This window comes from Natrix helvetica (assembly GCF_964273705.1).
Source record: "Natrix helvetica genome assembly, chromosome: 2".
Lineage (NCBI taxonomy): Eukaryota > Metazoa > Chordata > Lepidosauria > Squamata > Natricidae > Natrix > Natrix helvetica.
Genome location: NC_138552.1, coordinates 162341345 through 162368158, shown reverse-complemented (window position 1 = coordinate 162368158; position 26814 = coordinate 162341345). Strand labels below are relative to the sequence as shown.

Genomic DNA, 26814 nt, shown 5'->3' with positions numbered 1-26814 from the left:
GCTTTGTATATTTATTTCAAAAGTTTATTAAATTTCAGCTGGTTACATACTTACGAAAGGGCGCTCTCACTAACTGTGAGGTAAACACCTTAAGGCCTCTCATGATATGTAAAAAGTATTACAAAATGTCAGTTAATATATGCAATATATATATAAATATAAATATATAAATATAAATAAATAAATATATATATATATATATATATATATATATATATATATATATATATATATATATATATACATATATATATATATATACATATATACATACATACATACATACATACATACATACATACATACATATATATATATATATATTTAATATATGAAAAATAAACCCCTAACTTTCACGTGTGCATTAAATGTTTCTAATGGATGACTTTCAATGCAAACCAGTTGCAATGCATTTAGGTGGTTACAGTGGTGTCAACATAAAAGTGCTGTATGCTGTAAACATGAGTAGCATGACTATTGGTATCATTATTTTCTGAATATTCTTAACTTCTCACCAACCACATAGATGGCATGACAGTTTGTCTTCCAGGAACGTGTCTTTTTCACTCACTATATGATCATTGGCTCTTGTATTTCACTAACCTTGTTGATGTGTGCGGAACATAGACTTTTGGTTTGATGATGCATGCCGTGTCTCAATCTTGTATCACACCACGTGCAGTTGAATCACTGACATAGATCATTTCTGCATTGACTTGCTAACATTCACAGTCTTGCTCCAAATCTGGTAAGTAAATGACTTTTATTGCCACCTACAGATAAGTATTTAAATTCAGAGATTTCGTGTTTTAATATTTATTGGATACTGAAAAAATGTATTTTTATGTTCTTAGGTAGACAAAGTCATAGCTGGCATCATTGATCAGACTACCGGAGAGACGTTTTCAGTCTTCCAGGCAATTTATAAAGGCCTTATTGACTATGACACTGGAATCCAATTACTTCAGAGGCAGATTATTTTATCTGGTTTAATTTCACCTACTTTGAGAAAGAATTTTGATCTTGAACAAGCAAAGACCCTTAAACTTGTTGATGAACAAGTTGCATCGGAACTGCAAGGTTTGCAGAACGCTAAGAAAGTTGTTTCGCAACTGAGTGCAACCACAATCCCGGTTGTGAATGCTTTGGAGCAAGGAATCATTTCAGAATCTTTGGCTGTTAAAATTCTTGAGATCCAGCTTTCTGGAGGATATCTAAAAATAGCTGGGGCAGAAGAACCAGTAACTTTGCACAAAGCTTTCCAAAAGAAACTGATTTCTGGAGCGCTATATGCTAAGATCATAGAAAGCCAGGACACATCTAGAGACCTTATTGATCCCAATACTGCAGAAAAGTTACCATTTGAGGAATTGCTTGAAAGGACTGTGATATCCAAAGAAACAGGTTTAAGGTTTTTACCAGTGGCTCTTCAAGAAAGAGGCAAAATAACACTAACGTGCGGAAGGAAAATAACTGTTACGAGGGCAGCTCATGAAGGATTCATAGAGAAGGAGACTATGTTCAGGCTGTTAGATGCTCAGCTACTTTCTGGGGGCATAATTAATCCTAATTCAGATCACAGGATGACTGTCGAAGAAGCAATGAGAGAAGGAGTTATAGATCAAGATACTGCCTGTGCTCTTTTGACTCGTCAAGTTCGGACAGGTGGAATTCTGTCACCAAACTCCCCGAAGCGTTTGACTGTAGATGAAGCTGTACAGTGCAACCTGATCTCTTCTACTTGTGCCTTGCTGGTGTTAGAGTCACAGCAAGGTTTTGTAGGACTCATTTGGCCACACAGTGGTGAAATATTCCCTGTATCTATATGTTTGCATCAAGGAATGATATCTAACGAACTGGCTTGCAAAATTCTAGATGGGAGGCAAAAAATAGCAGCACTATATATTCCAGAAACCTCTGAAGTGATCAGCTTAAATAATGCAGCCCAGCACGGAATTATAGATAGCAACATTTTATCCATTTTGAGTAATATTACTCTTCCTGATGAATTGCCGAATGGGGATGATGTGCCATTCCCATTGAAAAGGGCTGCAAGATGTTTCTCATTTTGTGAATTCCATCCATCTACACAGAGTGAAGAAAGAAAGGACACTGAGCATCTGAACACCAGCAAACTCACAGGTCACCACTCACAACAGAATCAAAAGCTTTTCATGTCTTACCTAATGATAAACAGTTATATGGATGCAAATACAGGCCAGAGGCTTTTGTTGCATTGTGGTGACTTAAATGAGGCTGTCAGTTTGTTAATGGATGACAAGAACTCTGAATGCATTGCAGTTGGAACTGAAGAGCAATTTCGTGAATCTTCTGAAAATAGGGAGGGTCCATATCTTGAGCAACAGCCTAAAACTGTAATACTTAACTCTGTTACTGGCAGTGCTTTAGGTCAAGAGACAAATACCCAAAGTATGCTTGGCAACAATAACACGGGGGGATTTCAAGAAACTCACGAGAATTTAGTTAACCAATCATGTGCTAAAGCTGATCAGGCAAAAGAGTCCCTTGATAAGCATTTGCAAGGAAATCTTCTTTTAAGCAGAAATGAAGTTGGCATAAGCATGATAGACAGAGAAAATGAGAGTGGCAATGAAAATCTTTTAGGTAACTTAGATAATGTTTTGGATATAAATAATCCTTCAGCATTTATTAATGGAAGAAAACTACCAAACAACACCGAGGAATGTCCACCTCACTTTCTGCAGGATAATGAAGAAATTATATTAACAAAAGATGAAGAAAAAGTTAATTTCCAGAATAGTTTACTTACCACTGTGAAAACTGGCCATAAATATTTAAAAGGTCATATTCAGGAAGAATTAGGGGCTTGTAATGAAAAATGGACATTACAGTCAGATGCTAACATCACTGCTGCATCCCATAATAATAATTACAGAGTATCTCCTTTGGAACCTACAGAGCCTACTCCCGATAACCTATTATTAGATAGTTGTATGAATAGCCATTGGATAACTGTGATGGAGAATACTTTTTCTAAGGACGATCTACCTCTGAAAGACAACATCGGTTTGATAAATCAGGAACAGATTAAAACTGAAAGAAATGAATCTCTGGAGAGTAATATTAATATCAATGACAAACCTGTAAATGAGAGTAACATAAATAGTAGAATTTTACATGATTATTGTAATAAATCTTACAGAGTTCCACCATTGGAATGTGATGTTAAATCCATTGAGCTCTTTCAGACAGATCACGTTATTAGCACTCATATTGGACTTCCAGTGGAAGGCAATATTGGTACAACATTGGCAGGAATCAGTTCTGGATTTTTTGGTGTTTCACCTGTCAGTATAGATACTCCCCTTAGATTACTTAATGAACTGTCTGTGAATGATAATAGCTCTCTTCTAGAAGGCAGCAATAGTAAGCTTTGTGAAACATGGGATGAAAGAAAATGTATCACTCCACATTTGGAAAGTAGTAATGAATGCAAAGATAGTCAAAGCCTTCGTGATATAGCTCAGTATAAAGATGGCAGCATACATAATTATCATAGTGATGATATTGTTGATAATGTAGTTAAAGTTGATAAGGGTAGGTCCTCTACAGATAAGGGAAGTATTATTCCAGAAGCCAGTGACGATGTACAGTGTATTAAAATTGCTGTAGATAAGCCAGCAGAAGAAGCATCAAAATATCTTCTGCATGAGAAAGAGGAGAGTTTTCTATGCTTTGGTCAATTGGATAATGACGATACACCTGAAACTGTGAGTAAGAACCCATTCAGTGGAGGCACTGTTCAAGAAGAGAAGGGAGAAGGGACTGGAAATGTAGATAAGGAATGGAGGGAAAAAGAAAGAGATGAGGTTTTTACCTCTCTGAGAAAATTGGATGAAGCTGAAATAAAACAAGATAGGCAAGAGCAGAGTGGTAGTACTGAAGAAGAAAATTATTCTGATGATATGGCACAAGAAAGCATTTCTGTAGATAATTACTTAGGCAATAAGGATAAAGAAAGTGAAGATGACTTTGATAGTTATGATTATGTAGATTTTGATTATTATACATCTGATGAGACTGATTATGAGAATGAGGAAGGGATAGAAATGCATTACTCACAGTGCCAGAGTATAAGCACTGGCAGCCAGTGTTTAGGAGACAAAAGAGAGCAGTTTCAAAAACCAGCAGAATACAATTTTACTCATCAGGACTGTAACTTGCAAGTAGAGTTGAAAAACGGCTTACCGTGTTTTAAAAGAAACATTGTCAATGACTGTCAAAATATAACGAATGGTAAAAGTAAAGATGAAAGCCAGAAAGATGCTGAAAATATTTTAGAACCTTTCTTAGAAATAAAGCTTGATGCATGTTGCAGTCAAATTGTGGCTTCAGAGAATGCCACTGGAACAAAAAATATTCAGGCTGAGCCAGACATTGTTCTTCAAAACACTTTGCCCTCGGAGCACAACGAGGCTATCGGGCAAGATGTAAAAGCAGTGTCATTTCTGAATTGTAAGGAAAGTCATGGAGTAAATGATAGACAATTAGGGCAAGATATCATGGTTGATGGGAAACAGAATAAAAATGGAGTTCTGTGGGAAGATAGTAGCCTAGAATCAGATGGAAGCTTGACAAAGAATTGTTCATTGAGTATTAAAAGCACTTATGAAACTATTCCCTCATGTCAGGAGAAAGCAAGTCTTGATCAGTTTTCAAATGAAGCTAAATCCCTTGTACAACCTAGTGGCTTGGCTAGAGACATAACTATTGACCATGATGAAGTAGTTGATCTTTCTACTTACTTAAAGCAGTGTGCACAAAATATCAAAACCAACAATATCCTAGCGCTGACACAGGGAGTTTCATCCAACGACCTGGAAATTGAAAGAGGCAATAAAGAGAATGGAATGGAAGCTGATAAAACCCAAACAAAACAGCATTCTGAAGAACCGAGTTTCCAGATTCTGACATCAGATACACCAGAACCTATTCAAATCAATGACACCAAAGAAAGAGAAGGACATTCCAAAGTATATCACAAAAATCTCCAATCAGAAAGCTTTGATATTATGGAAGATAAAACTTCCGAAGACGTAATTAGCAAAGTTAGAATGGGTTGTAACGAACATTTGCAAACAGTGGGCTCCTTTTCTGATATGGGTAACAGCTGGCCTAGTACAAAACCAAATGCGCATGAAATACTTGTTAATCACAATAGCGAAAGAAATGATGAGGTAGGAGACATTCAAGATAATAATTCTACTTTCTTACAAAAAGCCACCAAGAACAATGTGCAATTATCACCAAAAGGAACACATCTGCCTGATTCTCTTCTAATAGAGGATCAGAAAATACATTTGTCTAATGTCCATGCTACATTGCATGAAACCTTACCAAATATACTTAAAAACAAAATAGACGATTTCTGCATTCACTACAATCAGGAAGATAAATCTTTAAGTTATACTGGCACAAGGGCTTTAATGCAAAATGTATTTAAAACAGTTAATCATATGCAGCAGGAGCAGTCTAATCAATCTGATATCAAAGATGAAAACAATGTTGCCGAAACAGCCATTCTGGTCAATCCATTTTGCATCAGTGCAAATGAACGCAATCCTCCCCCAGGTATTTGGCTTGATAATAGCAGTCCTGATCTCCTCCTTGATATCCTGAAGCAAGATAATTCTAATCATACAAATAATGGCAAACATGGAATCATCAGCGTCAAAGACCAGACTGAAAGGAGTCAGGTGAAAATAGTTTCTCAGCTTGACCAATTGCTTCCAAGTCCAGATGGAGCTAAAGATGCATCAGAATTAAAATCAGCTGCCTGCTCAAAGAACCCAGCTCCAAGCAGTAAAGCTCTTGTTTTGGAAACAAATCAGTCTAAGGAACAATACCATTCAGGAGAATACTTTTGCGATCATGCCTTGGAAATGAAGGAATCTTTTCCAGGATCTGTGGCAACAAGCACGGTGAGAAGCAATTTTTACATTGTTTTGTTTGTTTGAGTGGCTGTACTATTTCAACGAGGGACTCAGTGGCTAAGACACTGAGCTTGTCGATCAGAAAGGTCGGCAATTCGGCGGTTCGAATCCCTAGCACCACTTAACGGAGTGAGCTCCTGTTACTTGCCCCAGCTTCTGCCAACCTAGCATTTCGAAAGCATGTAAAAATGCAAATAGAAAAAATAGGAACCACCTTTGGTGGGAAGGTAACAGCGCTCCGTGCACTTTTGGTGTTTAGTCATGCTGGCCATATGACCACGGAGGCATTTCGGACAGCGCTGGCTCTTCAGCTTTGAAATGGACATGAGCACCGCCCCCTAGAGTCAGGAACGAACAACTAGCACATATGTGAGAGGGGAACCTTTACCTTTACATTACCATTTCATCCAACATGTCAAAATGGTAGGGAAATTGCTTTAAATTTCCTATAAAGAAACATAAATGTTCTCTAGTTATTGATATTGCAGGATCACTGGTAAAAAACTAAGTTGATCCTCCTTACTTATTTTAAACTGCAGCTGTGAAGAGTGAAACTACAGCTGTAAAAATGTGAATAATAATAAATGCAGATGAATTGCTTGCATAAATAGTTTTGCTAAAATGACTTGTTGTTCAATAATGTTTCCAGTTACCCAGTGCTCTGCAGCCCTGTACTTGCTACACAGAGAACCTGAGAAGGCACTTGATAATAGTCCAAGATATGAAATTTCTCTTAGATGATCTGCAGCCCATCAGTAATGACTTGGAAGCTCTAAAAATACAACTTGAGCAATTAGAGGTAAATTATTGATTTTAATAGAAAATAGGATTAGTATAGAAATGTTTGTTTATTTAACAAATGTATGTGGCTTACAAGATCCAAACTTATATGACTGAGTTAGGATTTCAGTCCAGGTCTCCCCTATTTGAATTCTGTGTTTATGCACTATATCATTTTCATGTTAAGAAATGTCAATGTGTAAAGTTACAATTTTTAGTAGGAGTAGTGGTAATATTACAATATTACACAAGTCAATTATTCCTTTTTTCTGATAGGCAATACAAATTTGTTTTATCCCTGATAGAATATAATTCATTCTGACTAATAAAATGAAGAGTAGAATTCATCTATTTTTATTCTCATTTCATGTTACTGTTTTGTACTTTATTTTTTATACATGTAGGCATTTGAATCAGGACTTGCGGGGTTTGCTGTCACCTTGCGAAAAGATATGAAGTTGGCAGAAGACTTTCTGAAATTACAATCCAGAAATGTTCCTGCACAGCAGGAACTGGAAGATTTAAAAGAAAGTTATAATTGCTTAGAGAGAGAATTCTCTGTGGTCTGTGAAATGTCTTCAAACCGAGCAAAGCAAATAGTCTTTGCTGTAGACTCTGAAATGGTAAGTTCATATTCCATATTTTCCTTGCTTGCTTGCTTTAGTCGGGGACATTACCTTAAAATAATCCTGTTTAAAATATAATAGAATAAAATTATATAAATTATTAGATCACAAATTTATGGCCTTATCGATATTACTTCGCTTTTCAATTCATGTACAACTTACGACCACAATTGAGCCCAGAATTTCTGTTGCTAAGCAAGACAATTGTTAAATGAATTTTGCATTATTTTACGACCTTTCTTGCCACTGTTCTAAAGCCAATCACTGCAGTTATTAAGTTAGAAACGTTGTTAAGTGAATCTGGCTTCCCCAGTGACTTTGCTTGTCAGGAGGTCATAAAAGGTCATCATCTGGCCCCAGAATACGACGATTGTCATAAATATGAGTCAGTTGCCAAGTGTCTGAATTTTGATCACGTGATCATGCTGGTCATAAGTATGAAAAATGGCCATAGGTCACTTTTTTTAGTGCCTTTGTAACTCTGAATGGTCATTACATTAACTGTTGTAAGTCGAGGACTACATGTACTTTATCCTTTTCATCTCTTTTTTTATTTCTTCTATTCCTCTCCCACCTGTATCCTCTCCATTCCTCTCACATTAAAAAAAATGTTTAAAGTTCCATTGTGTATAGGGGAAGAATGTTATAGATTGAAAGGGGGGGGGCTCATAGTTTCTGCTCTGATAACATAAAATGACTTTTGCAGATCTTCAAAACTCAGACACAATATAAGAGTAATTTTGTTTTCTTTTGGGTTGCTATAATGTAAGAACGCTTCGGTTTCTTATTTAAGTGTGAAAAAGCTGTTAGCAAAATATATCTTTTAAACACTTTTTTAAAGGCCAAGCTTGCTGTGTTGCATCAGGAACTTTTAGTCAGTCTTCAAGAGTTCACAGATTGGATTGTTGAAAAGAGTGAAACGATGAATAATTTGAAGATGGTGAATGTTGGTGATGTGGAAGATGTGAAGCAAAAGCTTCAGTTAGCCAAGGCAAGTATTAGTTATTATTTATTAAATTTATTTCCCACCCATCTCACCACTAAGTGAGTCTAAACCAGGGCTGCCAAACTCCAGGCCTGAGGCTCAGATCTGGTGCTTAGATCTGGCCCATGGGGCTACCCTGGAAACAGCAAAGGACCAGTCCGTAGTGCCTCTGCCAACAAAAATGGAGTTTGGGAGGGGCCCTCCGTTTTTGCTGGCAGAGGGTTGCAGAAAGTTGTCGCAGCCAAAAATGGAGCTCAGGAGCCCGATATTGTTGTTTAGAATATTATCTGACTTTCTTTGCTTAATTTGCAGGACCACGAAAAAGAGCTTGGATGTAGAAAACTGCAACTGGAATCCACAGCATTTGATATTCAGTTCTTCATTTCTGAACATGCCCAAGATCTTTCACCAAACCAAAGCAAGCAACTCTTGAGGCTATTAAATTCTACGCAACGACACTTCCAGGAAATGCAAGAAAAAATAAGATCTCAAGTGGATCGTTTTGAATCTCTCTTACAAACAGCTCAAGTTCTTATTGATCACCAGGTTTGCTTCTCTATGTGGCCTTGTGCTTACTATTATTAGATAGCTAAAGCAACAAGGTGCCAAAATTATAGTCCATCTAAACTTCGAAGCTGTTGAACGCTGGATTTATCCTTCAGAATTCTAGAGAGGCATTATCAACAGTTAGTTTAATGATCATTTAAATTTACCCTTCATAATAATAATTTTTACAACATAGGAATATTTTGGCTTCAAATGAAACTTAAACAAGCAACCATAATATAGAAAGAGTGGGATCTAAATTGGAATTAAGATTTGAGTATGTAGGGAAAAAGGGGGAGTTTGGTGATTAAATCCTACTTCTTCCTGTCAAGTTCAGCCAGAACCATCAATGCCTTTACATGTCGGAAAACCATTGTAGAGCTTATAAATTTTCATGGTCTTTCAGGGTGAGTGATACATTGTTGGGATTTTATTTTATATCTAAAGCTACCCAGCTGGAGATGCCTCACTAGTATATGAAAAACAGAGACTTGTTCAAAACAGAGCTAATAGAAAAGGCAATAACTCCAACTAGATTCAAGAGATAGTATTTAAGGGCCAAGAGTGGAAGTCTTCATATTAAAAAGGCTAGGACTTTATTAAAATAACAGAGGTGAAAAATACATAGAATGGGAGGACAGGATAAGTGAGCCAATGAATCTTATTGCACGTATGCTTCTGTGGTGTTTAAAATACATACATAATCTCAATGCTGATAACATTTACATGTACCAACTATCTAACACATAGTTTTCAACTAACATTGGTTTTGACATCCCTGTTTTAGAATTAATGCTTGTGTGTTACAGATTTTGAACAAGAAAGAAATTTGGATTTTCACACGCCTAATGCATGGCCAGACTTCTGCTGGGCGGTTCCATCTCAAACTGGTCTCTTTACTTACAGCATTTGTGAGGTTTATCCATACCTTTTATATTCCATTTCTTTAAACTGCGTGCAACTGCTCTCATGTTTACAGCATACTTTCGGAAACAATTTCTAATGAAAGCTTTGCAATGTGGTTGCTTGAAAATTAACTTATGCAACAACTTTTGTGTGCCTTTATGCAGCTGTGTTCTTATTTCAAAACAGGATTTGATGGATCAGCATCAGGAATTCCAAGAAAAATTACAGGATATATGCGATCTACTCACACAGACAGAAAATCAGATCATAGGCCACAAAGAGGCCCTTGTGATTGAAGATAGCAAGACTGAATTACAGCAATACCAAGTCAGGCAACAGGTAAATTATTGAGTATCAACAAACACACTAAACAGTCAGAATTTCACCAAGGACCAATTTGCAGCAAGTGGAATCACTTTTCATGTTCATGCCATGGCTAGGGTGGTTTTTAACTTATTGGGCAAACCAAAACGTTGTGAGTGCAAACCATGGATTATTGCTAAACCTGTGATATAAGCCCCAAATTGATGCATTATTCAGCAAATTATCATTGAAACAAACAGCCTGTACTGAGGAAGTCAGGGATTTAGGAGTTAAAACAGTGCCTTTAATCTTCCAAAAGGTTTACAGTTTCTATTTTCACCAATAAAGCTTCCCAAAATGCTTCTAAAATTCCACAAAAAGGGAAGGAAATTGAATAGAGGTGCCCTGTGGTTAGATGGTTGATCAATAAATTTAATAAATAAAAATAAATAATAGTTTTCTGATTTGTATTTCCGTTGCCATCCTTCTTCAAGGAATTGCAGAAAAACATGCAAGCAAATACACAGGCCCTGGCAGAAATTGTGAAAGACACAGAAATGTTCTTGAAAGAGAATGGAGAAAAACTGCAATTGGAAGATAAGACTGCTCTTGAGAGGAAACTGAATGAAGCGAAAACCAAGTGTTTGTTGCTAAGCCAGAAGGCAGAGGAATCCAGAAAAGAGCTGGATAAAGCTGTGACAACAGCTATGAAACAAGAAACAGAAAAGGTTCTTTGGCAAATATTTACTTTTTCTTTCGAAATGATTTATCTTCATAATTTCCGCTTGCGTGTACTTGTTGATATGAATGAGAAATTTCAGCAAAAATCTTTTGACAACTGAGTTGATTATCGTTATTCATTCATGTTTGCATATGCTTTCATTTATTCATCAAACATATCTAAATTTCCATATTCATTTATAGATATATTAATCAAACTACAGTTTAAAAAGAAATTGTAAACCGTTCCAGAAGGCTTAGAAGTGGTATAGTTCCACAATGCATCCTTAGAGCAGAGGCTTCTCTAAACACAATAGCTTCCCAACAAACCACTTGTTCCATGGTTGGATTTATGATGGTGTTGAACATGTGATACTTAGGACTTAAGCAACGTCCCTACAGTCACGTGATCGTGAACCAGGTGCTCGGCAACATGCTTGCAATTACAACATTGCAATATCCCATAGTCACATGATCACCATTGTGGGTCCTTCACTGCCAGCATCAGGCAAGCAAAGTCAATGGGGAAGCTGGCAGGAGGTTGCAAATGGTGAACACATGGCATTGCACCGAATGAGGACACAGAATTTGCTTAATGACAGCAACTGAAAGTATCAAAACAGCTGCCATTAAGCACCTTGGTTATGCAGCAGTGTTGGAAATTCCAGTCCCAATGACCATTGTTAAGTGATGACTACAGCTGTCTATTGCTGTTAGTATCCAAATAATTTGGGAATATTTTAAGGAATGAAAGCAAGCATAAAATCAGTGCACATGTTGTTGTTTTGAATCAAGGAGCATCTTTGTTTTCACATTTGTTTTTAGACTTACCGTTTTGATAGCCAGAAAGTTCTTTCATTTTCAACCAAAATTTGAATTACTATCATATATTGGGGACATTTTGTATCTGTACCTGTAAATATTTTTGAGCAAGCTATTGATGGTTTGAACTTCAATTGTTCAGGTTGCAGCTAGACAACAACTTGAAGAGAGCAAAAATGTGATAGAAAATCTTCTGGACTGGCTGTCAAATGTAGATAAGGATGCTGATCATAGAGATACAAAAAGTAAGCCAACAATCAAACAGAATGGTACTCATTTTCATGAAGGAGATGGAGAGGATTTGATTGGAGGGGAAGATGAAGTAAATGGCAACTTGCTAGAAACCCAAGAACAGAATGAAACTCTTGTAGATGGACAACGTACACTGTCAGATGATAATCTCAACATGAAATACCAGAAAGCTAAGGTAATGTATGCACCTACCATATTAGTAATTGCAATTCGCAGGGGTTCAGGAGAACCTATAGCCAAGATTCTGTGCAGTTGGAGAACCCCCAAATCCTACTCCTGGCTGGCCCTGTCCACCCCTCCCCTACCAGGAGTCCCAACGTTGATCGTTTTGGATGCAGGTAAGTGCAAGGTGCGTGCGGAGGCTCAGTGAGGGTAAAAACAGCCTGACCAAAAGTTCGGAAAGACTGGAAACGGGCCTGTTTCTGGCCTCCAGAGGGCCTCTGGAGCCTGGGGAGGATGTTTTTGCCCTCCCAGAGGCTTGAGCAAAGCCTCTAGAGCCTGGAGAGGGCAAAAACGCCCCCTCTCCCCCATGGTGCAGAAGGCCGACTAGGCCATGCCTAACCCTGCTGGGCAGAGAACTCCTTGGTAACATTTTTGAAGCCCACCCCTGGTTGGAGTAAAAAGAATACACATTCTTGACTGATTAAAATTGAGACAAGAATATGTAAAACAAGGTCTAGTGGAATCAAACCTTATTGCTGGGACCATTCTATGTTCCTAAATATATTGGAGTTGCTTCCTTTTTTCTTAGTGCACTGCAAGGCTCAAAGAGTTCTCATTTGAAATTATACCCACAAGGTTCAAGAGTGGAACCAAGAGGTGGTTTTGATGACTACCTTGGAGTTGGAGGTACTAAGAGAATAGAAAGTCAGAGGAAAAAGAGTCAAAGGAAAGTGGAAAAAAACTCTTTGTGATACTTTCCAACATAATACAACAATAGGATATTGTTGTATCCTATATGTACATACACAGGAACATAAATGCCCCTATAAATCAGCAGGAGGATTTCCTCAGGGACCTCACTATTAGAAGTACTTCCATGTATGTCCAAGAAGCATATATGATGAAACGTGTATGATGAGTCAATTTAATGTACTGATAAGGATACCAGGCTAGAAAATCAGAGATTGTGAGTTCTAGTTCTGTTTTAGGCATAAAAGATGGCTGGATGTCCTTGGGCCAATCTTTCTCTGTCAGCCCAGCTCACTTTACAGAGTTGTTTTTTGTGGGGAAAATAGCAGGAAGGAGTATTATATATCGTGTTTCCCCGAAAATAAGACAAGGTCTTATTTTCTTTTGACTCCTGAAATAAGCGTTTGGCCTTATTTTCAGGGAGGTCTTATTATTTTTTAGGTGCAGGAGGCGGCAAGTGTAGTCACCTCATGACTGCTGCTGTATTCCAATATTTTCGAGGGAGGGCTTATTTTAGCTCATGCGATCAAAAGCCCAATTGGGCTTATTATCTGGGGAGATCCTTTTTTCAGGGAAACTGGATACTGTATATTCACTCAGGTAGTTCTCAACTTACGACCACAATTGAGCCCAAAATTCCTGTTGTTAAGTGAGACATTTGTTAAGTGAGTTTTGCCCCATTTTATGACCTTTCTTGTCACGGTTGTTAAGTGATTCATTGCAGTTAAGTTGGTAACCCAGTTGTTAAGTGAATCTGGCTTCCCCCTTTTGCTTGTCAGAAGGTTACAAAAGTTGATCACACAACCGTGGGACATAGCAACGGTCATAAATATGAACCAGTTGCCAACGTCTGGATTTTGATCACCTGCTCATGAAAGGTCATAACTGTGAAAAAAGGTCATAAGTCACTTTTTTCAGTGCTGTCATAACTTTGAAAGGTCACCAAATGAACTATTGTAAGTTGAGGACTACCTGTACTTATAAGAGTAATAAAGGTAGGCTTACAAAAATTCAGTTAAAAAAAAAAACATATTTTGACATGAACCCAACCAGAACCTTTTGAATAAGTTTTAACATGTTGTTTGCATGTGGTCATTTTGGCAATGGGAGATTAAATGAGTAAAGAAGCATATTGTAGCATATAGTAAAGAATCAGTTGTTGATTCTAAGTAATTTTCAATATCCTATGAATAGAGAATTACTAAAAATTGGTATCCTGCTGTAGAGCAAAAGCCTAATTCCAGGCGCACTGGATTTCTCCCCAGGCGCAACATGAAAAAATTATTTCTCAGCAACAAGCCGTCATTGTAGCAACACAATCCGCCCAGACTCTGCTTGAGAAGCAAGGACATCACCTTTCACCAGAGGAAAAAGAAAAAATCCAGAAGAACTTAAAGGAGTTGAAGGTGCAATATGAGACTGTGTTGGCCGAATCCGAACAGAAGCTGAAGTTAACACGCTCGCTACAGGAGGAGCTCGAGAAGTTCGAGGCGGATTACTCCGAGTTTGAAAGTTGGCTGCAGCTGGCGGAGCAAGAACTCGAGAACCTAGAGATTGGAGCCTCCGACTTTGGCGGCATCGTCATCAAACTGCAAAGGCAGAAGAGCTTTTCCGAAGATGTCATTTCTCACAAAGGGGATTTGCGGTTTATCACTATTGCTGGACAGAGAGTATTGGAGGCTGCTAAGTCCTGCAACAAAATAGAAGGTGTCAGATATGAGAAAGAAGGCATGGATACTTCATCAACTTACATGGAGGTACAGAATAAGTTGGATAGAGCAACTGGTCGCTTCAAGACTCTCTATTCTAAGGTAAATTGAATTGCATGTCTGTGGGACTTTTTTTTTAAAAAAATATTGCATTATATCTTACCTTTCTTCACAGTTTTCTAAGTTTGGCTCTCCTGGTGTTTGTTTTTTTTATCCCTACAAGTCAGATTGGGCTGAGGGAAAGTGACTAGATATACAGCTAGTCCTCAGCAAACCACAATTGGTATTGGAACTTCCATTGCTGAGCTAGGTGGTCATTAAATACGTTGTGCCTGATTTTATCATCTTTTTTGCTACCTGTTTAAGCAATTCACTATGGTTATTAAATGGGTCAAGTGTTCATTATGCAAATCTGGGTTCTCCCATTGACTTTCCTTGTCAGAAGTTGGCTGGGAAAGTCTCAAATTGCAATCAAGTGACCTCAGGAATCTACGACCACCATAAAGTGACTGTGAGAATGCAGCAATGGTGGTCAGTGCTGCAAGGACCAATCGTAAGCAACTTTTTCCAGGGTTGTTGCAATTTTGAATGATCGCTAATCAAATGGACCTAAGTCAAGAACTACCTGTATTACAGTGAGCGCAGTGACTGACCTGGGGCCACTCCTGAATTTAGCCACTGAAAACCCAGTGACATTTCTGAAAATGAGACTGAAAATTGGTGGGGAATATATACATAAATCAGCATGAATGATCAGCATGATTTCCCACCCTCCACCCCTGATGATTTATGTACCTATTCCACACCAGGTATACTTTATACCTGTGCTTTGCGCCTTGATTGTTTTTCACAAGGTTTCTGGGTATAATTCAAGTTTTAACCTATGAACTTCTATTTGGTTTGGCCTTTATCTACACGAATCAGTGTAGGTGAATCAACCATTTAAGCTGTGTTAAGACAATGCATTAATTAAATACACACTTCTAAACCTAAATTCTTCCAGTGAATAGAAAGTTCAGTGTTAATTACTTTGCTACAATCTGTAAGTTTCATATTTTAAAAAAAACATTTATATAGTTTGGCATTTATCCACTAGGTGGTGCTAAGTGTATTAATAAAAAAAATCGCTCAGTAGTCAGAAGAGGAAAAAAAGAAAGAAAAAAAATGATGAGAAAACTTCTAAATTTTAGATTCTTACAATGCATATTCTTACAATACATACAAAGTCCCTTACACTATTACCTTTATCTTCATTAAAAGAAAATGTTATATGCCAGTATTTTCAAAACCAATTTCTGATAAAGCAGTGAATAAGAGGAAAGTTCTAATGTACTGTAGAAAAATCTAATAGTATAAAATCAGTAGCATTTTGTGAAAATATACATATGAAATTTATTGAGGCACTGATTATATTGTTTGAATGCAGCCAGTAGGATTAAACCCATAATAAGATTAAGCACATAAATAATTTGTCATCAGAATTTTGCATTTCCTGGTGAAACATCCACAAGTATTTTTTTTTTAAAAAAGAATTTTACTGGTTTTTTTAACATTTACAAGGGAAAAGGTAAATGGAAAGGTATACAAATTTTGGCAGTTGCAAAGCGTGGCAGGTGCCCCCTCCCTCCAAACTCATAGAATACATCTGGGTATAAAGTATTAATTAATACATAATCATATATAATCAGCATATTAATTCTATTGGTATTTTCAATCAGTTTATACATTGTAGTATATGATCCACATATAATTCCATTACTACTTTCGGTCAGTTTATAACGATAAGGTTTTCTTATTCATTTTTGTGATCTGAGCTTTCTTGGTGTCGCCCCTTCTCCCCCGCTGGCAGAGCTCCGGCCCCTCCCGTGTCCTGCATATCTGTTGCAGAGTCTTCTGTTTTTTCTAGGTTTGTTTTGTTTTTTTCCATAAAGGCCTGTGCCTCTATGGGTGTGTTAATTCTAATTCTTGTCTCCTCCCAGAATATCAGCATACCTTCAGGCATCAACCATCTAAACCACACCCCCTTCTGGTATAATTTATTCGCCAATTGCGAATAGTTTTTCCTTTTTTCCCTAATTTTCTTGGGGATCTGCTTCAAGATGGTTATTTCCCTGTCGTGGTATGTCAATGCCTGCCCCCTTTGCACACCCAGAATTTCGTCTCTTGTGCTTTTTCTAAGAAATTTAATATGGACCTCCCTGGGTACATTGTGTGTTCTAGCATAAGCTGAATTCACTCTGTAAACCAGATCTATCTCCCATTCCATCTGTTGTTTTTCTTTGTGTATGTATTCAGCCAAAATGTTAGTCATAATGTCCCTTATATTTTCCCCATCTGCTTCTATGACATTTTGAAATCTAAGATAAAAGGACATTCTCTCAAATTCTGTTTTCATTTGCTGAGTATCAAGTTCAAGTATTTTCTTGACATGGTTTCCTAGTTTGTTCCCATCTATCTTACCACTGTGTGCTTATGTCCATGTGTTAATTTATTACAACAGATATATGAAAAGGCCATATATCAAAATTAAGTACAAGAAAGTTTTATCCACTGATGAAACAATTTCTGACAAAATCGGAACGGAACGAATGCCTATGGCAAATTGCAAGGGGTTGTACATACAAGAAGAAATTCCTACTGCTAACTACAAATATAATTTTTAAAAAATAAATTCTCTTTTTAAATGCTGTTTTCTCCTCTGCGTCTTCTAGTGTAGTATTTTTGGAAATAATCTCAAAGATCTGGTAGACAAATACCAAAACTACAAAGATGCTGCATCTGGGCTTCGGTCTGGACTCCAAGACTGTGAAGAAGCTGTGAATAAGCAACTATCTGAAGCGATTGCTGCGAATCCAAAAAATCTTCAAAGGCAATTAGAAGAAACCAAGGTAAATCTTGTGCTTGGTTAAAGGCATTAAGGCAAAAGCAGATTACAAAGTAAAAAAAGAAAAACACTCCATATTTTAATGCAATTTACCCAATGCAGATTTTCCTGAAATTACATGATAACCTGAATGAGCGGTTTGGTGGCCTAAAGGTGGAGGTCTTGCCGCATAGTCAGAAGACTGTGAGTTTGAATCCTAGATAGCAGCAGATATTTCTCTCTCTGGGCGCAATGAGCAATTGTCTGCTGCGAACTCCACATAGGAGTCAGGAAGGGCATCCGGCCAGTAAACTCTCCAGCTCCGTTCAGTCTCCCGACTCCACCCTGATGCAAGGGATTACAAGGTCGTTAAAAGGAAAAAAAAGTAGCCTAAATACAAATATCTTTCAATGCTTCCACTTTTTAAAAGTGTATATATTACAGAAAATGTGTAAGAAAGTGATATTAGGGAAATCATGCACAAAATACTTGCCTGAGTCTGTCATTTAAGCCAGAGCTACTTTTTGCAGCTGATACAATTACTTAGTAATCCCGCGGAGACAGTGACCCAAGACAGTGACCTTGGTTGCATGAATAGGATAATCCTTTTACCAAGATTAAGTGTTCAAAATACTCTTCACTCTCCAACATCCCAGGTTTGTTTCTAGTATTCTCTAAGGCTTTCCTTAAAAAGCAACACCTGCCTCAGCCCTCATGGGAAAAGTGATTATTCTTGTAATAATGAAAAATAAATACATCTTAATGCAACAAGTCAACACATTACTGAAACTGAAAATTGCAAAATAATAAATCAAGGCACAGCTATGGGACAATTCAAAGAAATAAAACAAGAATGCAGTTTCAATAAAGATAAATGTTTTAAAGCAAAATGTTCAGAGAAAGATGAGTGAGAGAGAAAGCCAGTTTTTTATGTTGCCTTTGTAACATTTGTGTTGCATTTGGGCTGATAAATAAATAAAGGGAGACTAGTATAGATCTATTTCAAGCTATTTAGCTCTCATCAGCTAGCCATATCCTTACTACTGCTTTCTGCCTGGATGGCTCCTAGGGTGAGCTGAAAGACAGAAAAAGGGAAGCAGTATGCTCCCTCCCATATTTGGGCATATCAGGGGTTGTGACACAATACATACCTATTTCCCTGGCTTAGCTGATAAAGGAGGAGAGCCTGTGTCTTAGTGGCTAATACAAATGCCTAATATGTAATACAGTCCAGGTTCAATTCCCAGTAAGGGTATGGCTAACTGATGAGAGCTAAATAGCTTGAAATAGATCTATACTAGTCTCCCTTTAGTTATTTATCAGCACAAATGCAACACACACACACATATGCCTCGAGCAATTGCAACCAAACTTGGTACACAGATGACTTACTCTCTGGAAACAAATACTGTGGGGGTAAGACACCCCTAACACCCTTCAAGGTGTGTTTTGTTAAGATACAGCCTGTTGTGTCCTAAAATGGCTTCTAATGTACAGCACTATGGAGTTGCCATGGTAATGGCTTCACAGTACTCTACAAGGGGGCTCCCTCTGGTAAGGGGGAAAATCCAACATTAGAAATTGCAGCAACGTTCATCGAAGGAGGGTTGGGATATATAAATACCTGGGCAGCACCGGGTTATCAGCTAGTTGTATATAATGAACAAAATAGGTATATTATTAAACTGAAAGTTTGCATCACAAATATTCAGCTTCTCAATCACGGTTTGAAGTGACTCTACCAAAAGCCCAGGTAAGGAAAGAGACAAATTATGTCACAGAGAGCAAAATATTTGAGATGTTTCTTCTAACCTCATGGAATTGAATAAGGGTACAATCGGCAACATGCTGCATAGATCTGTGCTTGCTCGAATTAAAATTAAGATTCATTTCTTGTGCTGCACTAGTTGTCTTACTAACTGTTAGATCTCCCAGGAAATCTTTCTTTCTTTCTTTCTTTCTTTCTTTCTTTCTTTCTTTCTTTCTTTCTTTCTTTCTTTCTTTCTCTCTCTCTCTCTCTCTCTCTCTCTCTCCCTCCCTCCCTCCCTCCCTCCCTTCCTTCCTTCCTTCCTTCCTTCCTTTCATCTATCTATCATCTATCTATCTATCTATCTATCTATCTATCTATCTATCTATCTATCTATCTATCTATCATCTATTTTTAAATGGTACCATTTTATAGGTGCTCCAAGGACAAGTATCTAGTCATCAAGTTGCAGTAGAGAAATTGAAAAAAGCAGCTGAAGTGCTCTTTGACACCAGGGGAGAATTATTGCCAGACAAAGATGAAATCCAGCATACACTGGGTAAGATGAGTCACAGTCTCTTCTGATTTCTTCTTCCATTGCGCACATTTGGAGATATCTGCTCTTTGTGACTCCTATTTTTTTCCTTCCTTGACTCATCTATTTCTACCTTTGTTGTTTAGTTCTGAGCCAAATTTGTGATCCAGCTCCTCACATTTGATGAATACAATCTATAGATAGTAAATAATTGTCCAGCTTTTACTCAACTTTAGAGGGAGGGAGACGTTTTGTTTAATATGAATTTATGAAATGTAATTTTAATTGTGCACTAATATTTTTGAACCATATATGATTGTAGCAGATCATATTTTTAAAGGCTAATTCATGCTAACTTTCTGACTTTTGTGTGTATGTATAAACCAGTTTGAAGTGCGGGGGCTGAGATGAAGGACAGAGTATACAAGAGTAAATTACATGAAGGTTACAATGACCCTCCACATTTATTTATGACATTTTGAAAGAGCATCTGCTCTAAATCAAAATGTATCCTTGGCTATATAATACAAGTCATATCTTTTAACTAGATGTAAGACATCTGCAAGAAAAAAAAATCAGAGAATCCAGCAAGATAAAAGCTGTTTACCAAACGAAGAAAACAAACTTCAGATTTCCATTGAAAGAGCAGGTTACCTTTAAAGAACTTCTGTACATGCCTAGTGAGCATGAAAACTAACCAGGCATATGTAGAATTTTGGTTCATATTTTAAGCAGAAAAGAATTGGAGAAGTGTGTTTATAGTGCATTCAAGCATTAGCTGGACATACCTCAATTCAATTAGAGAATTATGAATTTCAATGACTTAATTTAAAATGTATATTGATGTAGAGAGACTGTTACCAAGAAATGTGTGGTCAATAACTGGTTAAATTAAATTTGGATCTAGGGCTGATCCTGTTATTTCAATAAATTAAAACCCTAGAATCTAGAGAAGGTTTTTGCTTTTCTTTAAAAATTATAATTGGTCTTGTCTAACAAGCAAACTATACGGATTACTGGAACTTGTATAAAGACTTAAAAATGTAAGAGAAAACGGGGCATGCTAACTTAAGGTTTAACTTCTTTGATTTTAATCCTGGATTATGTGAAATCTAAAATCTAGAAGCTAGTTGACAAAGCTTCTAGTCAACATATATTGCTATTTTTTTTTATTTTTACCTTGCAGTTCTTAATGTTAATAAATTTCTATAAGTCTATTTAGCCATCTAATCTTTTTTATGTCTGTTATTTTATTACTCAGGATTAATTGTGCTGCATAAAATTGAGCAAAAGATAGGTCTGTAATTTCCTAGAAAAATGAATATTGCCTATTGGGTGAGGTACTTCATAAAAGCCCATTTTTTATCTACCAATCTTTATTTAACAGGATGGACCCACCAGGGTTATCCACAAATCTCAGGTGCTTCATTTCTAGATATACATCTGGAATAAAATGTTCTCAAATCCCTGGAAATATATTGTCAAAGTGACTAATGTGAAAATTTGCCCATATTTCATATTATGAGTCTATGGATTCAAAATAGATTCATAACTCATAATCCATATTATAATTGTCTCCAAGGATCCATTGTCTTTTGTATTTTACCAGTTTCCTAGACATAAATGGGAAAAATAACCAGTTATTATGGGTAAATAAATAAGAGAGAAAATCATTTTCATTTAAGTGAGGTGAATGCTTTAAAAACTAAAAAGAAAAACAAATAGTTGGAAAAGGGAAAACAGTGCAATCCCTTTTGTTAACTGACAAATGAGTTTAGCTGATATCTTATTCTTCTGAGCCTCTTTTAGAGTCCAATCTGAAACAAATCTGACACTCTCAAAATCCTGATTGTGAAGATAAATGCAAGATAGGATCCTGTACTGTCATAAATATGAGTCAGGAATAGCACAACATACAGGCTGTGGCTTTCTACGGCACGAAAATGGAAACTTACATGATAAGCCATTTCAATTTTAACCTTTATTCTGACTGTGGCAAACAAAGTTTACATACATATTTTTTCTTGAAGACTTCTGTAGACAGATCTTACTACTAAAAGACATTTAAAAGCCACATTCAGATTGACAAATTTCCTTTTGTGCTGGATCATTTAATAGAATTTTATAGAAGATGGACTGTAGGATATAATTCCATAGAAGATAGCCCCTTCTATTTATTATAAAGTTCATCACCATGAACTCTGTATGTGTATGTGTATCTACTGCCCCAATGCAACAGACTTTTCTTTTCTTTTCAGACACTATTGTAGATAAGTATAACCAGTTATCTAAAGCAGTGAACAATCATAATGAAAAGCTCCAAATAACCTTGACTCGTTCATTAAGCGTTCAGGATGGATTAGATGAAATGCTTGATTGGATGAATGGTGTTGAGAAGAATCTTGAGCTGCACAGTCAAGTGCCTTTAAACTCTGCTGCTATTGAAGATGTCATTAGCAAAAATATGGTAAGTAGAAATGTAATGTAACCAATTCTTTCTCTACTAGGACAAAACTTAATTCTAAGAGAAGAGAATGATTTGAATAGCATGGAAAGAATCAAAGAAGAATAAAAAATGCTTCAAAACTGGCCAGTACTAAACCATAGTACAGTTTGTTTGATTTTGTCTTCGTGTGATTTGTGATTCCAGCAATTGCAAATTATTAGGCATGTTTTATTATTTAACCTTGTGTGTGAACTAGGATTGTGTGGTTTATTAAACAAGCTATTTTTCAGGGAAACTATAGTTATTATGTGAGGCCACCCCGTTACTTTCTTCAGAGCTCATAGTACATGTATGTTCCAATGATATTCTAATAAGCTGACAAATATATCTAAGTGAGATGTTTCTATGCAAATCCTTTAGTCTGAATAAACTAACATAAACATCATAAGGGGGGGGGCTGTCAGTTGATGAACAAAAGCAAAGATATCCTTTACCAACATCCTTAACTAACAACTATCTTTTTTCACACCTAAATGTGTACTGAAGTAGCTGACTTTAGAAATTAATTAGTCATTTGTGTTGGCAATCATATTTCATACATAATTGATATAAATGCACGTTATCTTGGACATTTTCTGAAACAATTTTATTTCAGGCACTAGAACAAGACATTGTAGGCCGTCAGAGCAGCCTAAATGCCATGAAAGAAAAAATGAAGAAATTCATGGAAACTGCAGATCCCTCAACCGCATCTTCTTTAGAAGCTAAAATGAATGAGCTTTCCAAAAGGTTTTGCGAAGCTCATAATAAACATAAGAAGAAACTAGAAGACATGGAAAAGTTGAAGACCACAGTAGAGTTGTTTGAGTGTCTGTCTGACAAACTTCAGTCATTCTTCGACAAGAAAACACAAACCCTCAATGAGGCTGATATTCCAGGAAAGGATGTTGCTGAAATGTTCCTTTGTGTGCAGGTACAGTGTATTTTTCAATCTCCTGAAGTGCTGTTCTGACCTTTACTGAGTGGCACATTTGTGAAGTAACCATCCGCTCTAAAATGATAATGGAAACTGTTACGTTCAAGGACTAAATGTCGAATCTTAGGGTTATTCAGTCAGGTATAAAGCAGTTACTTTATTTCTTCATTTTATAGGAAACCAACACAGAATTGATGGAGCAGAAGAAAGATCTTGAAGTTTTGCAACACCTCATTGAAGAACTTTCTCCTCATGCTCTACCAGGAGACAAGGCATTAGTGTTAGAAAAAGTAAATGTCTTGTCAAAGAAATTCAGGGAAATGGAAGAGATGATACAAGAAAAGTGAGTATAGTCACTGAATTTTAGAATGGAGATGGAAGATAATGATTACATGACAACAGCAAGACTGTCAAAAGGTTACAGATGATTAATGATGAATAGAACTACAATTATCATGGCTTTGTTCGAGAGTCTTTTTGTCAATAATTTAGAATACAACGAATGGCATGTTTCATAAATGAGAGATAGAATTATATTTAATACCGATAGGTACTTTTGTATTGCAGTGACATTGGATTGGATTGCTCTAAGTCGGATGGTACACAGATTACTTACTCTCTGGAAGCAAATACTGTGGGGGTAAGACACCCCTTGGGGGGGGTGTTCTGTTAAGATACAGCCTGTTGTGCCTTAAAATGGCTTCTACCGTCCTGCCTTAAATGGCTTTTACTGTACAGCGCTGTGAAGTTGCCATGGTAATTACTCCACAGTACTCCACAAGGGGGCTCCCTCTGGTAATGTTGAAAATCCAACATTAGAAATTGTGGCGACGTTCAAGCAAGTTCTTTATAACTTCACTTCTGTCCCATGTACTTTGGTTTTCTGCCTTTCCTGATTGGTGATAGCTTTTGAAAGATAACAGAAGGTTCAAGCAATTGTGAATGCTTCTCTTGGGGAGAAGATCATACTGTGATGAATCCTCTATGCTCATCTTTGGATCATGCCTGGATCTCAGCCTGGTTGGATTACTGTAATGCACTTGGAGTGGGGTGGGGGGGGCTGCCTGTGTATATTATGTAGAAGCTGCAAATGGTCCAGAATGCCACATTTAAATAGTTACGGATGCAACGATGTGATATGCCAGTACTACATCTGGTGTGACAGTTAAACTAGTTGCCAGTTTTCTTCCATGTGCAATTCAAGGTGATGGTAACCATTTTTAAAGCTTAAGATCTGAATATATGTAGAACCTTTTGCCACTCTGTGTGAACAGATGCAGTATGCCTTCTCAAGAAGTTTTTTGTCCCACTTGTTCGTTAACTTTATCAAATTATTTCAATATATATCGGCACTCTGAATACAGCTTTTACAACTGGTTTAACTTAGAAAAGTACTACATATTTAATCCTGAGGTCAGGGAGGCCGTAACTTCCCCAATTCATTCTTTCTGTTTTTAATTTTATAGAGAGAAGGATGTGTCCTCTTGCCAACAACAAATTGATGCATTCAGGGGTTATTTTGAGTCTCTGAAGAAATGGATAGATGAAACGACAGAAAAAATCCCCCCTATACAGCCCTCTTTAAATACTGATAGCTTAAAGAAACATTTGCAAAGCACCAAGGTATGAAATGTGTTTGTCTTTACAGGCAGTACTTCCAGACAAGGATTTTTATGTCCATTAATTAAACAATGGCCTCTGAACTGAAGGGGCTGCAAACATTATCATCACTCATTTAACACAGGCCAGAATGGATTAAACCTGTGTAGCATATGCAAGGATTTTCCTAGGCATTAATAAAGGAGAGAGCCACTCATTAGGTACAAAAGTTTATTTGTATAATGGAAGCATAGATAAAATGGAAAATATGTGTGATTTCAAACCCGAAATAAACATATGGCCTTCCAACTGCTCTGAGTTTTGGTTAAAACAAACCCTGCTATGCTTCAAGAGACAAGTAGGACAAGGTGCAGTGTACAGGTAGTGTTAGACTTATGACCACAATTGAACCCAATATTTATGTTGCTAAGTGAGAAATTCGTGAGTTTTGGCCTTTCTTTCCACATTTATTGAGTGAATCACTGCAGCTGTTAAATTAGTAACACGGTTGTTAAGTGAATCTGGTTTCCTCACTGACTTTGCTTGTCAGAAGGTCACAAAAGGGGGTCACATGATCCATGGACACTACAATCATCATACATGTGAGTCAAGCATCCGAATGTAAATCACATAAGCATGGAGATGCTGCAAGGGTCATAAATGTGAAAAGCGGTCATGTCACTTTTTTCAGTGCCTTTGTAATTGAACAGTCACTAAATGAACTGTTGTAAGTAAATGGATATCTGTATGTCCCTGCCACTTTCTCTTTTGGTCACCAACTTCCACTGTAGCGAACAAACTTCTTGTAATTAATAAACACGGCAGAATTTCAAAGGAGGTTTGAGTTGTGATATTTTGTAAGGTTAATTTTTTAGTATAGATTGTACATGAGGCATGATATGATAGGAATCGTAATGGATAAAACAAGATATGAGAAAAGCATATCTAGTCATATTAAGTCCTTTAGAGCAGGGGTGTCAAGCTCAAGGCTCGGGGGCCGGATTCAGCCTGTGGGGTGCTTAGATCTGGCCTGCGGAGCTGCTCTAGAAACAGCAAAGGACCAGCCTACAGTGCCTCTGCCAGCAAAAAGGGAGCTTAGAAGGACCACACACGGCCCTCCCAGGCTCCATTTGTGGCTGCGACAGCCTCCTATGGCCCTCTGAGGGCTGCAGGAGGCTGTCACAGCTGAAAACGGAGCTTGGGAGCCTATATTCACTGGCAGAGCGCTTGGGCCACCACAGATGCCCCTGGCATGAGTGATGTCAAGCTGACCATGCCCATCCTGGCCACACACACCTCAGCCCCTGAGGTCAAACACAACCCTGATGCGGCCCTCGAGTTTGACACCCCTGCTTTAGAGTGTAGATATGTTCTCTCCAAATGATAATTGTAGTCACTGTTGAAAACAATAGTTTGTTTATTCCTTAGGATTTGGAAGATGAATGGAATGCAAAGGCACCTGATCTTAAGAAAATGAATAGCAGAGGAAATGCTTTGTGTAACCTAATTGTTGCTGTGACTTCCACTGTAAAGTCATGGGGAGTCAAGTCAGGTACGTTAGCTGGATAAGCATAATTCTGAATGTTTGATGCATTTGAAATGATGTATGCAATGATTAATAAAATACATTGTTTTAAGAAATGCTCCCCAAATCATTGCTAGATTTATTAAAAAAAACATTGAACAGTCATGATATACAACTTGAATAAAATTATTAATAAACCACATCATTCTAATAAATGCTCCCCAAATCATTGCTATATTTATTGGGGGGGGGGGGGACAGTCATTTTGGTAATCCTGAAAGTGATGAGTCTAATTCTTACTTAATATTTAATAATGCTAATGCACAGAATGGATTAAGAAAATGATTCAATATACCACTGATTCATTTTCATGTCCATATTCTTTATTGCATCATGTAGTCTAATATTTGGTGCAAATCATTCAGGTTCTCAATCAATGAAGTGGTTTTGCCTGCTTACCACAGTACATACTTTATACTATAATTCTGACCACTTTCTTCCAAAAGAGCTTCCGTATTGTCTTTTCCTAGGTTCATTTTGCATTCCATCAGTTGGGAGGATTCTCTGTTTTCTGACACTTTTTCATT

General features: G+C 37.1%; 2 protein-coding genes across 7 annotated transcripts in view; both read left to right on the top strand.

The window, feature by feature from the left end:
* The window catches only part of LOC309386795 (dystonin-like), a gene marked incomplete at its 5' end in the record, with an annotated part of 348938 nt that overhangs the window by 203646 nt on the left and 118478 nt on the right, over positions 1-26814 (top strand). For all 6 annotated transcript variants that reach the window (XM_081942582.1, XM_081942577.1, XM_081942581.1 and 3 more), the window contains 11 exons: positions 10005-10157; positions 10616-10849; positions 11806-12090; positions 14093-14638; positions 17248-17424; positions 19582-19705; positions 21940-22148; positions 22783-23100; positions 23280-23446; positions 24570-24726; positions 26131-26254. In XM_081942582.1, the coding sequence (XP_081798708.1) occupies positions 10005-10157; positions 10616-10849; positions 11806-12090; positions 14093-14638; positions 17248-17424; positions 19582-19705; positions 21940-22148; positions 22783-23100; positions 23280-23446; positions 24570-24726; positions 26131-26254 (2494 nt within the window). The remainder of the gene's footprint in view (positions 1-10004; positions 10158-10615; positions 10850-11805; positions 12091-14092; positions 14639-17247; positions 17425-19581; positions 19706-21939; positions 22149-22782; positions 23101-23279; positions 23447-24569; positions 24727-26130; positions 26255-26814) is intronic.
* On the top strand, positions 408-9705 carry LOC309385730 (dystonin-like; the record flags this gene model as incomplete). Its single annotated transcript, XM_081940436.1, has 7 exons — positions 408-455; positions 855-5963; positions 6625-6774; positions 7160-7378; positions 8223-8372; positions 8679-8912; positions 9700-9705. 7 exons carry the CDS (start codon positions 408-410, stop codon positions 9703-9705), a joined length of 5916 nt encoding a protein of 1971 aa, XP_081796562.1.